This window comes from Salarias fasciatus, unplaced genomic scaffold, assembly GCF_902148845.1.
Source record: "Salarias fasciatus unplaced genomic scaffold, fSalaFa1.1, whole genome shotgun sequence".
NCBI classification, from domain to species: domain Eukaryota; kingdom Metazoa; phylum Chordata; class Actinopteri; order Blenniiformes; family Blenniidae; genus Salarias; species Salarias fasciatus.
In genome coordinates, this window is record NW_021941389.1 from 327,590 (window position 1) to 340,067 (window position 12,478).

The window sequence follows — 12,478 nt, forward strand, 5'->3', positions numbered from 1 at the left end:
CACACGTGCGCTCTCCCTCTCTCTCTCTCTCTCTCTCGCTCCCTGTGTCTCTCTCTCTCTCACACACACACACACAGAAGGAGCTCGGCGCGGCTGATTAGAAGCGCAGCACTGAAATGATTGCTCACGATTCAATTGTAAGAATACGTGTTTGATCAGTTCTTAAATAAATCATTGACGCTTGAAAAGCTGTAGATTCTGTATGTTGTTTGTGGGTTCCGCAAACATTGAAGCGCGCTGCTGCGTGACGTCGTTATGTCCTCTTCTGCGCATGCGGGACACTTTTGGGTGGTATTCCGTTCAGATGGGAGATCACATACAAGTCGCATTTTATTGTAAATGTGAACGAACTCGCAAAAAAATCGGATTTCACAAAAAAATCCGAATTGAGCGTTCAGCCCTGCAGTGTGAACGTAGCCTGAAGGTGGCTAAACAATGTTCTATCATGATGTGACGCACGCCGTAAAGCAGTCCGCACATGGAGTGTTTCAGTGAGCAGGGTTCCTCCCACCCTCCTCACCGCTGCTCAGTCCAGGTGAAGCAACACTGACGCCCTCAGGCTGACAGAGGCTCATTCAGCTGCTGGAAGTCGATGTATCATCACAAAAGATATTAAAATGTTTTATTAAGGTTGAAAAGTTCCTTACTCCGGCCGGGTACTCCGGCTTCCTCCCACGGTCCAAAAACATGCATGGTAGGTTAATTGATCACCCTAAATTGCCCCTAGGTATGAATGTGTGAGTGAATGGTTGTTTGTCCAGCCCTGCGACAGACTGGCGACCTGTCCAGGGTGTACCCCGCCTTCGCCCACAGCAGCTGGGATTGGCTCCAGCCACCTGCGACCCCGAAAGGGATAAAGCAGCAGAAAATGAATGAATGAATGAATGAATGAAAGTTCCTTACTGTCAGTTTAACTGGGGACAAATGTACGACTCTTTGATGTTATCAGAGGACAGAAATGTCCCCTTTGAAAAACTGCTATGAAAACATAACTTTGTCTGCCAAAATCATTCAGTCACCTTCAGTCCTAATCCAAAAACACAACATTTTTTAATTATTGTATATGTTTTAAACCTTTCAATGCAAATTCAACTACATAATGTCAGTGTTTCCATGAAATTATCTCTCAAATTATTAATCTTCAATAAAACAAACTGGGTATTTTTATTTAAGATCAGGCATAAAAAGTTTAGTTAAAAAATTATTTTCATGTAGTTTTTTTTTTTATGTCAGATTTATAATTTCATTTTGGGGTCACCAGAGGACACATGTCCCAAAAGCTTCTAAAAAGAATTATGATTAAAAATTAAGATTAAGATTAAAAATGTTACTTCTTCTAACACAGATCATGTGATCAATTTCAGCCCTAATCAAAAATTCTAAATATGTATTTCTTTGGTTTTAACCCTTTACATACCAGTTTCATTACATTATTCAGCTGTTTTTATGAAACGTCTAAATGTTCGAAGGCTAGGGAATTAAAAAATACATCAGGCTTAATCATTCATAAGATTGGTAACAAAGTAGATTTTCAAGCCTTATTTTTTTTGTTTTTGCAGTATCAAATTCTAATAATAACTCACTGACTACCCCTTTAGGTAAACGACACAAAAATGACCAGTTGAGTCGCTTTAGACCCAATTCTTTTGAAATCCCACCACAAGTACACAATGACATCGTGGATTCACTAATTCCAGGATTACATTTCAGAGAAAAGTACAGTTACTGTTTACTATGAGATGGGACACATTTCCTATTGTGCGTCGATGTCTAAAACGGTGGTCTTTCACAATGCCAGAAAAATGATAATGAAAATAATGCAACACTATTTTCCTCTAAAACAATTGGAACATCGGTCTTGGATTATCGATACGGACAGTTCTCCTTTCATGCTCTAACTCGTATGTAACTACAGTCATCCTCAGAGCCAGCTGCTCATAGAAGGAACAAACGATCTGAAGAAGTGATGAGCGCTCCGCACTGAGGCCAAGTTTTCCTGCTGTAGGTCTCGGCATGATCCTTCTTTATGTGACTCTGAGGTGGAGAGTGACCTTTGACCTTATTGTAGAACTTGTTTTGTCTGATAGTATATCTTTGGCATACTTTCATACACATCCAAATAAGCGCTCTGTAAAGTGAACGAAGTGCGCCTGCAGCCAGAGAACGTTCCAGCTAGAAACCCGACATCTCTCTGAGCCTCCAAACAGTGGGACTCCTGCTCTACAGAGAACCTCCTCTTTCACCTGGCTTGTTGTACATCAGGAGAATAAAATGATCAGTCAGTCTCTGACTTATCATCAACACTTCATCCTGACAGGACAGTGTGTGAACGGGTGAGTAAACTCACCGTTCTCTTCACAGTGAGCTCTGTGGTCTACCCCAGAGCAAAGGAACATGTTCTGATTCACTCGCTCTGATTCTGATTATTTGTGCAAAAAAGTACAAAAACATTCTGTTGTATTTTTGTAGCTGTTTCTGTGAGAGGACATTTTGTCCTCTGGTGACCTCAGAGGAGCTTAAATTACAGCAAACCCACAAGTTCTGACATTCTGAAGTTGTCTGTCTAGTAGTGTTGGCTTCCTACCGGGTCTCTTCGCTGTACAGCAGAGGTGTTTGTCATGCTGATAAGAATTATTTGCTGTTACAGCGCACCATCAGAGAACCTTTGGAATGTCAGTTTAGTAAAAAAAAAAAAATCCTGTTGCTTGTAAGAGCCAGGCATAGAGTAAAAGCACAAAGGAACACCTTGGAATACAGTGCCAGTAAAACACTTGATGCACTAACAGACGGTGCCTTTATGGAAATATGAACATATCTGTCATACAGATCTACAGTATATGATAAAAAAAAAGTTTATTTGTGGCAAAGCTTTCTGATGTTCGCCCTTTCTCCAATTTGCTTAAAATATGCAGGACATCGAAGGAAATGCCAGACGAGGGCCGTGGGCATTCACGTCATCCACCAGGAGAACGGTCCCGGACATCATGATGACATCGGAAGTTCTGCTGATGGATCGATCATTCTGGACCACACTGGATCTGCAGGCAGGCCTGCGCTGCGCTGCTGGAGTCGTCTACGCTTTGAACCTGGCCGACCCCAAGGAACTGAGACGCCATCACCAGTTCATTCAGAAAGTGCTCATGGGAATGGACGGGGAAAAGCTGTCCCCCAAAGTCCTTGGACTAAAGAACAAAATCAGTGTTGGACTGTAGAAATTGTTGAGCCACAGTTGTGTCTGGTGTTTCTGTGATCTGAACAGCAGTATGACTAAGACTTGAACACAGATGAGAAACGCTGCTGCAGAGTGCAGAATTCATGCAGCCAGTGGTGAGGACACTCCAACAGATCGACGTTCTGGCAGCTCTCCGCATTAGGCAGTAATACCGGATGTCCTCTGGTTCTCCTGTTTGAGGCCAAGATCCAGAAGAGGGACAGGATATGTCCTGGATGGATCTGAAGACAGTCGACAAAGCCTCTTGGTTTAGTGTCAGTTCAGGTGAAACGTTGCCTTTCAGTCGTGTTGTCAGTTCTGAGTTAGGGACAGTGTTTGTTTTCCCCCTATGTGGCCCTCGTGGTATGGTTTGGATTTTGATGATTAAACTTTTTGGGGTTTTTTTTCTGGGTTATTTTCTCAATTGAAGGCATAGGTGTATTTTTCCCAACACAAAAAAAGCTGTGAAGTAAGCTCTATCAAGAGTAATTTCCACTCAACATGTAACTGGGATGGAACCATTCTGCTGCCGAGTCATGATCCACAAAACGTTGTTTGTTCCATCCTTCTGGTTCTGGGTGACAGTATCTGATCACTGCGTTTCTGCCTTCTTGTGTTTAAAACCTTCAGTAGAGGCTTTTAAGATGTAAGGTTTTAAAGCTAAAACAAGTATTGTTAATGTAATTTGCATTTTTCACAGGTTCTTGTCTTATAAGAGGTACTGTACATGTTGAGATCCTGTCTTTCTGCATGTCAAGAGACTTGACTGTGGTTAGTTTATTTAATGTAATTGTACATTTCACAACCACAGCAACTTTTTTTTCTTCTGAAAACAGATGAATGTGTCTGTTAACAGTGTTTCAGTCCCTGCATGGAGAGTTTTTTACAGTTTTTCATTAGAATTTCCATGGATCATTAGACAGCTCTGATGTAAGATGTTAAATATTTGCACCATAATAAAGTTGGTTGTCTAAACACATTTTTTAATTCGTTGTGATGTATTTCTAAAAATATTTCATTATAATCAGTTTAATAAAAATAGAACTTAAGCAATTTAATTAATTTGGAAATGCACAAAAATTTTAAAAAACTTCATTTATTTAAGTACATTTAAAATGGGATTAATTGAAAATTTGAGTAAAGTCAACTTAAAATGATTGAGGAGGACACATAATACAATTCATTTAAATTAACTTAAAAATAATTAGTTCAGCCAACATAATAAAAATATCCTGCTTCAGATAAAATTATTTCGTGCAACCACTTGACATACTGAAATTATGTTCATTCAACAAAACATTTTTTTGAGTGTACAGCAAGGAGGAGTCCGGACGCCGGGTCAGGATGGGGACGACAGCATCAGCCCAGACGCTGAGACCGGGTACCAGGCCCCAACAGAACAACGGCTCACAGGGAGAGCTGAAACCTGAAACCTGAAACACAAGATCAGGAAGTCCTGGGAACATAACTTCCTCCCGCCTGCCAAGGCTAAAGGACAAAGTTCCAGAAAGGTCTCTGAGTGTAAACACAGCACTGCTCAGTATCCCCACCCAGACCAACCAGCTGATCTGCAGTATGGCGTCAGTCGTACAGGAGAGGCCCGAAGTCAGAGCCTCCATGGAGGCCCCCCATGACCCAACAGGTACATTCAGCCTGAAGTCCACAGCTGAGGTGATCAGCAAGGGGCTCGATACGACACCACTCACACCTGATCTGATCTGATCTGGATCTCTGAAGCCACAAGCCGCTCAGCCTGCTGGAGCCTCCAGAGGCGTGGGAGCAAACGCTGGAGGAGGTTCAGAGGAGGAGGGAGGAACACCAGGAGCTGGGAGGGGCTGCTGGGAGGGGCTGCCAGACGGACCTGGTCTGCTGGTCTGGGGAGAACAGTCCGTCCTGCTCCTCTTGTTTTCCTTCACATATGTGACCTGCGCCCAACTACTGCCACCAAGTGTCCAAACCATGCAACAACACAAACATTGAAACTAAACAATGTGCCAACAGTCCAAAGGCTTCTACACCCGGCGACTCCAGGAAGCCACACTGAAGAGGAAGACGCTTAGCAAGTTTCAGAAAGAGCAGCCAACAACAGCTGCTTTGAATCAGATCAAACATGAGACAGAGACCACGATCAGTCCTGACAAAAACAGCACGTCACTGGGACTGCTGGGTTTTCTCCGTAAAAGCAGCCTCGAAATGATGTGTTGTAATTGGCACTTTATCAATAAAGCTGAATCGAACTGAATTGAATCATGAAAATGTGAAACACTTTTTGTGGATTGTTCATCTCTGCTCTGTTAATGGTTAATGTCCCTAAACTGTCCATTTCCACGCAGGCGTGGACCTTTCCACAAAATACTCCAATAAAAGTACTTTCAAATTTAACTTTAGAAAATTACAACCTCATGTAATCATGTGCTGAAATTTTCAGAAGGATCACAAATGATCCTACATGAAGTACTTTCCAAAACGACTCTGAATTACTCACTAAAACAAAAGTCTGACCAAAATAACAACCATGAGAAAAAGCAGTTGAAACAACGAAAGCGACAAGACAATTAATAAAACTAAGAAACAAGCAAAAAATCCTGATCCAATGAAACTGCTGAAATAGCTGAAAATCATGAAAAAAGGACTCAAACCTTCAGAAACAACTAAAAAATGAAAACATATAAGATTGTATAAATTATATTTATGACTCATAAAATCAACATGCAATTTAATTTCTGCATTATAAAAAATGCTGTGATTTCTTCATTTTACAGGATAAAATGCTGCACACACACTATGAATGTCCCAACAGCACTTTGCAGAAGCATCAGTCACAGGACACGATGCGGGACATTATGTTTCCCCAGAATGAAGGACAATCATGATCTTCCGGACTGAATGAGCAGGACCTGCCCCACGTGTCTCCTGAGCTCTGCAGGAGTTCAGCATGTCGCTCAACTGATGGCTGCTGTGAGCCTGTGGCGCCCTCTACTGGTGGAAAAGCATCATCACATCATTTACAGCACCCGCGCGCCCAGCTCCACAGAAAATCTGAAAATCTCCTCAGCACTGCCACTCCACGTGCAAAATGTCTGCTACACGCAAAAAACCAAACACTGGTCACGTGAAGACGCATTAATTCTGACAGCTGCGTGGGCGGAGCCACGCCAGAGGCTGTGATGGTGCAGTTTCAAGCAGGACTGTCTTATCACAGGATGTCTGTTTGGTGTAACATGCATGGGCGAACCTGTGCCCTCGGTCCCCACACCTTTCAGCTGCTAAAGCATAATCCGTTGTCGACATGAGGTAAGGTGTTTTTCAGAGTCGTCTTCAAAAGCATCACGGGCATCATACATTTGCTAAAACTGGGAGTTACTGATCACAACACCAGACGAGCGTGGGATTGTCAGACGTTCAGCAAAACGCAACGAAAAAAAAACCCTCATTTTTTTCTAAACAAAGTGTGTGAGCTGAGTAATGCTACATAGAGATAATGCGAGCTAAATGTTTAAACACAATACAGACAAACAAAAGGAGGAGCATCAGACCACACCACTTGTGTTCTTAAAGGCAGCAGGTATCGGTCCTGACTGCTTTCTTATCTTGATTAATGAACATCTGAGCTCACACTGTGCTGTCCACCAGTCAGACGACTCACAGGCTGACAGCGCCAAACACACACACACACCTTCCATTCTGCTCCGGGATTCAAAGTCTTTACAGTGTGTTCTAGTGTCAGTGTGTTACAGTGTGTTCTAGTGTCAGGGTGTTACAGCGTCGTTACAGTGTGTTACAGCGTCGTTACAGTGTGTTCTAGTGTCAGGGTGTTACAGCGTCGTTACAGTGTGTTACAGCGTCGTTACAGTGTGTTATAGTGTCAGTGTGTTACAGCGTCGTTACAGTGTGTTACAGCGTCGTTACAGTGTGTTCTAGTGTCAGTGTGTTACAGCGTCGTTACAGTGTGTTCTAGTGTCAGTGAGTTACAGCGTCGTTACAGTGTGTTCTAGTGTCAGTGTGTTACAGCGTCGTTACAGTGTGTTCTGGTGTCAGTGTGTTACAGCGTCGTTACAGTGTGTTCTAATGTCAGTGAGTTACAGCGTCGTGACAGTGTGTTCTAGTGTCAGTGTGTTACAGCATCGTTACAGTGTGTTCTAGTGTTAGTGTGTTACAGCGTCGTTACAGTGTGTTATAGTGTCAGTGTGTTACAGCGTCGTTACAGTGTGTTCTAGTGTCAGTGTGTCACAGCGTCGTTACAGTGTGTTCTAGTGTCAGTGAGTTACAGCGTCGTTACAGTGTGTTCTAGTGTCAGTGTGTTACAGCGTCGTTACAGTGTGTTCTGGTGTCAGTGTGTTACAGCGTCGTTACAGTGTGTTCTAGTGTCAGTGTGTTACAGCGTCGTTACAGTGTGTTCTAGTGTCAGTGTGTTACAGCGTCGTTACAGTGTGTTCTAGTGTCAGTGTGTTACAGCGTCGTTACAGTGTGTTCTAGTGTCAGTGTGTTACAGCATCGTTACAGTGTGTTCTAGTGTCAGTGTGTTACAGCATCGTTACAGTGTGTTCTAGTGTCAGTGTGTTACAGCGTCATTACAGTGTGTTCTAGTGTCAGTGTGTTACAGCATCGTTACAGTGTGTTCTAGTGTCAGTGTGTTACAGCATCGTTACAGTGTGTTCTAGTGTCAGTGTGTTACAGCATCGTTACAGTGTGTTCTAGTGTCAGTGTGTTACAGCATCGTTACAGTGTGTTCTAGTGTCAGTGTGTTACAGCATCGTTACAGTGTGTTCTAGTGTCAGTGTGTTACAGCATCGTTACAGTGTGTTCTAGTGTCAGTGTGTTACAGCATCGTTACAGTGTGTTCTAGTGTCAGTGTGTTACAGCGTCGTTACAGTGTGTTCTAGTGTCAGTGTGTTACAGCGTCGTTACAGTGTGTTCTGGTGTCAGTGTGTTACAGCGTCGTTACAGTGTGTTCTAGTGTCAGTGTGTTACAGCATCGTTACAGTGTGTTCTAGTGTCAGTGTGTTACAGCGTCGTTACAGTGTGTTCTAGTGTCAGTGTGTTACAGCATCGTTACAGTGTGTTCTAGTGTCAGTGTGTTACAGCATCGTTACAGTGTGTTCTAGTGTCAGTGTGTTACAGCGTCGTTACAGTGTGTTCTAGTGTCAGTGTGTTACAGCATCGTTACAGTGTGTTCTAGTGTCAGTGTGTTACAGCGTCGTTACAGTGTGTTCTAGTGTCAGTGTGTTACAGCATCGTTACAGTGTGTTCTAGTGTCAGTGTGTTACAGCATCGTTACAGTGTGTTCTAGTGTCAGTGTGTTACAGCGTCGTTACAGTGTGTTCTAGTGTCAGTGTGTTACAGCGTCGTTACAGTGTGTTCTAGTGTCAGTGTGTTACAGCATCGTTACAGTGTGTTCTAGTGTCAGTGTGTTACAGCGTCGTTACAGTGTGTTCTAGTGTCAGTGTGTTACAGCATCGTTACAGTGTGTTCTAGTGTCAGTGTGTTACAGCATCGTTACAGTGTGTTCTAGTGTCAGTGTGTTACAGCGTCGTTACAGTGTGTTATAGTGTTAGTGTGTTACAGCGTCGTTACAGTGTGTTCTAGTGTCAGTGTGTCACAGCGTCGTTACAGTGTGTTCTAGTGTCAGTGTGTTACAGCATCGTTACAGTGTGTTCTAGTGTCAGTGTGTTACAGCATCGTTACAGTGTGTTATAGTGTTAGTGTGTTACAGCGTCGTTACAGTGTGTTATAGTGTTAGTGTGTTACAGCGTCGTTACAGTGTGTTCTAGTGTCAGTGTGTTACAGCGTCGTTACAGTGTGTTATAGTGTTAGTGTGTTACAGCGTCGTTACAGTGTGTTCTAGTGTCAGTGTGTCACAGCGTCGTTACAGTGTGTTCTAGTGTCAGTGTGTTACAGCGTCGTTACAGTGTGTTCTGGTGTCAGTGAGTTACAGCGTCGTTACAGCAGTGTTTCCCCTACCATTATATTGGGGGGCCCCGCCCCCTCAACAGCACCCCCGCCCCCCCCTAGAAGGTCAAGTTAAATTAAAATAATTGTTACTTTTTTACACGCAAACTTTAGTTTTCCTGCATAAAGACGCTCCACATGCTGTCCTCACTGGATGCGGAAGCGCCGTGCACGGAGTTTCTGATGGCCTCCATGTTAACCTGTCTGACTGCCGCACACAACGCGCAGGGGGGCGCTGCGCACGCCGCGGCTCGCGCTCTGCAGCGCTCTGCAGCGCTCCCGCTCCGCTCTATTTTCACGCGAGCGCCGAGAGCGCCATTCGTTAAGTTTAAAATGCTCTTTAAATGTGAAAACCGAGAGCAGACGGATCAGCCGAGTGCCGTCGATGTGACCGGCGGAGAGCAGGCAGCAGACACGCCTCCAGAGCGGACAGCCGAGCGCCGGCGCCCAGACGTTCGCGGTGCTTCTGCGTCCAGGACGGCATTCGCTGCAGCACTCCACTGTGTCCACTCCCCCCTCCCTCCATCTTGTAAACAGTCACACTGCCCCCCCTCCAACAGTAACCACACACACACACACACACACACACACACACACACACACACACACACACACACACACACACACTAATTTGAAGTGGTGCATCTCATGTTTTACTTTCTACAACAAACTACGGCCAAAATATAAGAACGAAGGGAAGTGGGACCCGCGATGAAACTTCCTAGAGATTAAAAAAAATATTAGAATTTATTTTGTTACAGTTTTTTTTAGTATTATGTATATATGTTATATTGTGATTAAAACATATTATGACTCAAATTCCTTATTTCAAGTTTTTGTACGATTTCTGCATATTACAATTTATTTTAATTCATTTTAATTTAATTTAAAAAATATTAAATGTCATGAGGGGATATATTCCTTAATATATTGAATGACATTCTCCAATTTACTGCAGCATACTTTAGTTTCAGGGCAGCAGGCTGATCGTTGAGCAACGTCTCATTTTATCACAGTAAAGAGGAGAACATCGTCAGGCGGCACAACGAGACAGGTCCTGTCTGGCTGGACCTGGTTCAGTGGTCTGGGGAGCATTCAGAGCTGGGCTGGACCTGGTTCAGCGGTCTGGGGAGCATTCAGAGCCGGGCTGGACCTGGTTCAGCGGTCTGGGGAGCATTCAGAGCCGGGCTGGACCTGGTTCAGTGGTCTGGGGAGCATTCAGAGCCGGGCTGGACCTGGTTCAGCGGTCTGGGGAGCATTCAGAGCCGGGCTGGACCTGGTTCAGCGGTCTGGGGAGCATTCAGAGCCGGGCTGGACCTGGTTCAGCGGTCTGGGGAGCATTCAGAGCTGGGCTGGACCTGGTTCAGCGGTCTGGGGAGCATTCAGAGCCGGGCTGGACCTGGTTCAGCGGTCTGGGGAGCATTCAGAGCCGGGCTGGACCTGGTTCAGCGGTCTGGGGAGCATTCAGAGCTGGGCTGGACCTGGTTCAGCGGTCTGGGGAGATCAACTCACCTGTGAGCTTGTTGTGACTGAGGACCAGCTGAGTGATGTTGGACAGAGTGACTGAAACAGACAGAATACAGTCAACACGTTAGGACATCCTGAAGATGATCCTCAGATTAAAAAAAATCAAACTAAGGCAGGACTCTACAGATAAAAAAAATCAAAATAAGTGAGGACTCTACACTGCAAATTTTCCAGTGTTGAATTAACTCTGAAAGTGTTAAGAGTGGTTTCATATTGTTTCATATACACTGTTGTAGTGTTAAATCTAAGTGTTAAAATATACACTTTAAAGTGTTCATTCTAAGAATTAACACTGTATAGAGGTAAATAGGAACACTGGTCAACAGAGAGGAATATTAATATAACCCTACAGAGTGTCAGCATTAGAAAATTAACACTGGTCAGTGTTGAGATTTTAACACTACAACAGTGTATATATGAGACCACTCTAACACTTTCAGAGTTAATTCAACACTGGAAAATTTGCTGTGTACAGATCATCAAAACCGGACTAAGGCAGGACTCTACAGATAAATAAAACTGGACTAAGGCAGGACTCTACAGATCATTAAAACCGGACTAAGGCAGGACTCTACAGATCATTAAAACCGGACTAAGGCAGGACTCTACAGATCATTAAAACCGGACTAAGGCAGGACTCTACAGATCATTAAAACCGGACTAAGGCAGGACTCTACAGATCATTAAAACCGGACTAAGGCAGGACTCTACAGATCATTAAAACCGGACTAAGGCAGGACTCTACAGATCATTAAAACCGGACTAAGGCAGGACTCTACAGATCATTAAAACCGGACTAAGGCAGGACTCTACAGATCATTAAAACCGGACTAAGGCAGGACTCTACAGATCATTAAAACCGGACTAAGGCAGGACTCTCCAGACTGGGAGGCTCCAGGTCCTCCAGACCTGAGTCCAGGCAGTTCGTGAAAGTAGAAAACATTTAAATCCTCTCAGAGAGGATGATCTGTGCAGGAACATTACGCTGTGAGCATCAGGTCAGCCTCCAGGGACCAGACCCTGTGAGACCCAGACCCGGACCCGGACCCAGACCCGGAACGACGGAAAGAGCTGAGAAGGCGGAGCGGCTTACACAGTCCCGGGATGTCCAGCATGTTGGAGATGCCTCGGTCACACATTTCCACCTCCGGAACGTTCTTATCTCGACTCTCCTCCACGATCTTCTTCAGAGACTTGGACATTTTCTGCGAACAGCGCGAGCTCAGTGAGGTCCGGGACACGGCGGGACACGGCGGGACGCGGCGGGACACGGCGGGACGCGGCGGGACAGCGGCCGGAGACGTGGTCCAACGTACCGGGAGCAGAACCAAGACTTCTCTGTTTGTTTGTAAAATTCTCTGGAGGCTCACACCCAACCGGAAGTCTGGTCTCGCTAACTTCAGCCATACATGGACACTTCCGGTTCCTGCGCGGCGCCTCGTGCAGACCTATAACGTTAGACACGTAGAGCTGTTCCACGGACACACATGGCTCGCTCTGGGTTTTATTGAATTAAACGCACAACGTGAGGGATTTGTAGCGCAGAGCGCCGTTCTGGCCCCGGTCACACGGCTCATATTTACACTTTAATTGAAATGAGATTTCTTGTTTTTGGTTTGTGTTATTATTACAGTATAAAACCCGGTTTTCTGTGAGCGGATCTGCTCTTCTCATCGAGAGCAGGCGGAGGACAAGAAGTGACAGAAAGGAGGTTAAAATAGAGGGAAAAGAAAAGGAGGAAAAACAGTCAGATTATAATTTAGAATTAGCTGGCTAGTTAATAGCTTTACA

At 44.5% G+C, this 12,478-nt stretch overlaps 1 protein-coding gene across 1 annotated transcript in view; it reads right to left on the reverse strand.

The window, feature by feature from the left end:
• The window catches only part of rsu1 (Ras suppressor protein 1), a 71,311-nt gene extending 59,222 nt beyond the window's left edge, over positions 1–12,089 (reverse strand). The window contains exons 1-3 of the mRNA XM_030087576.1: positions 12,004–12,089; positions 11,781–11,892; positions 10,673–10,723 (exon numbers count right to left, since the gene is read on the reverse strand). Of these exons, the coding sequence (XP_029943436.1) occupies positions 10,673–10,723; positions 11,781–11,889 (160 nt within the window). The 5' untranslated portion in view covers positions 11,890–11,892; positions 12,004–12,089. The remainder of the gene's footprint in view (positions 1–10,672; positions 10,724–11,780; positions 11,893–12,003) is intronic.
• Between the last annotated feature and the right edge of the window lie 389 nt (positions 12,090–12,478).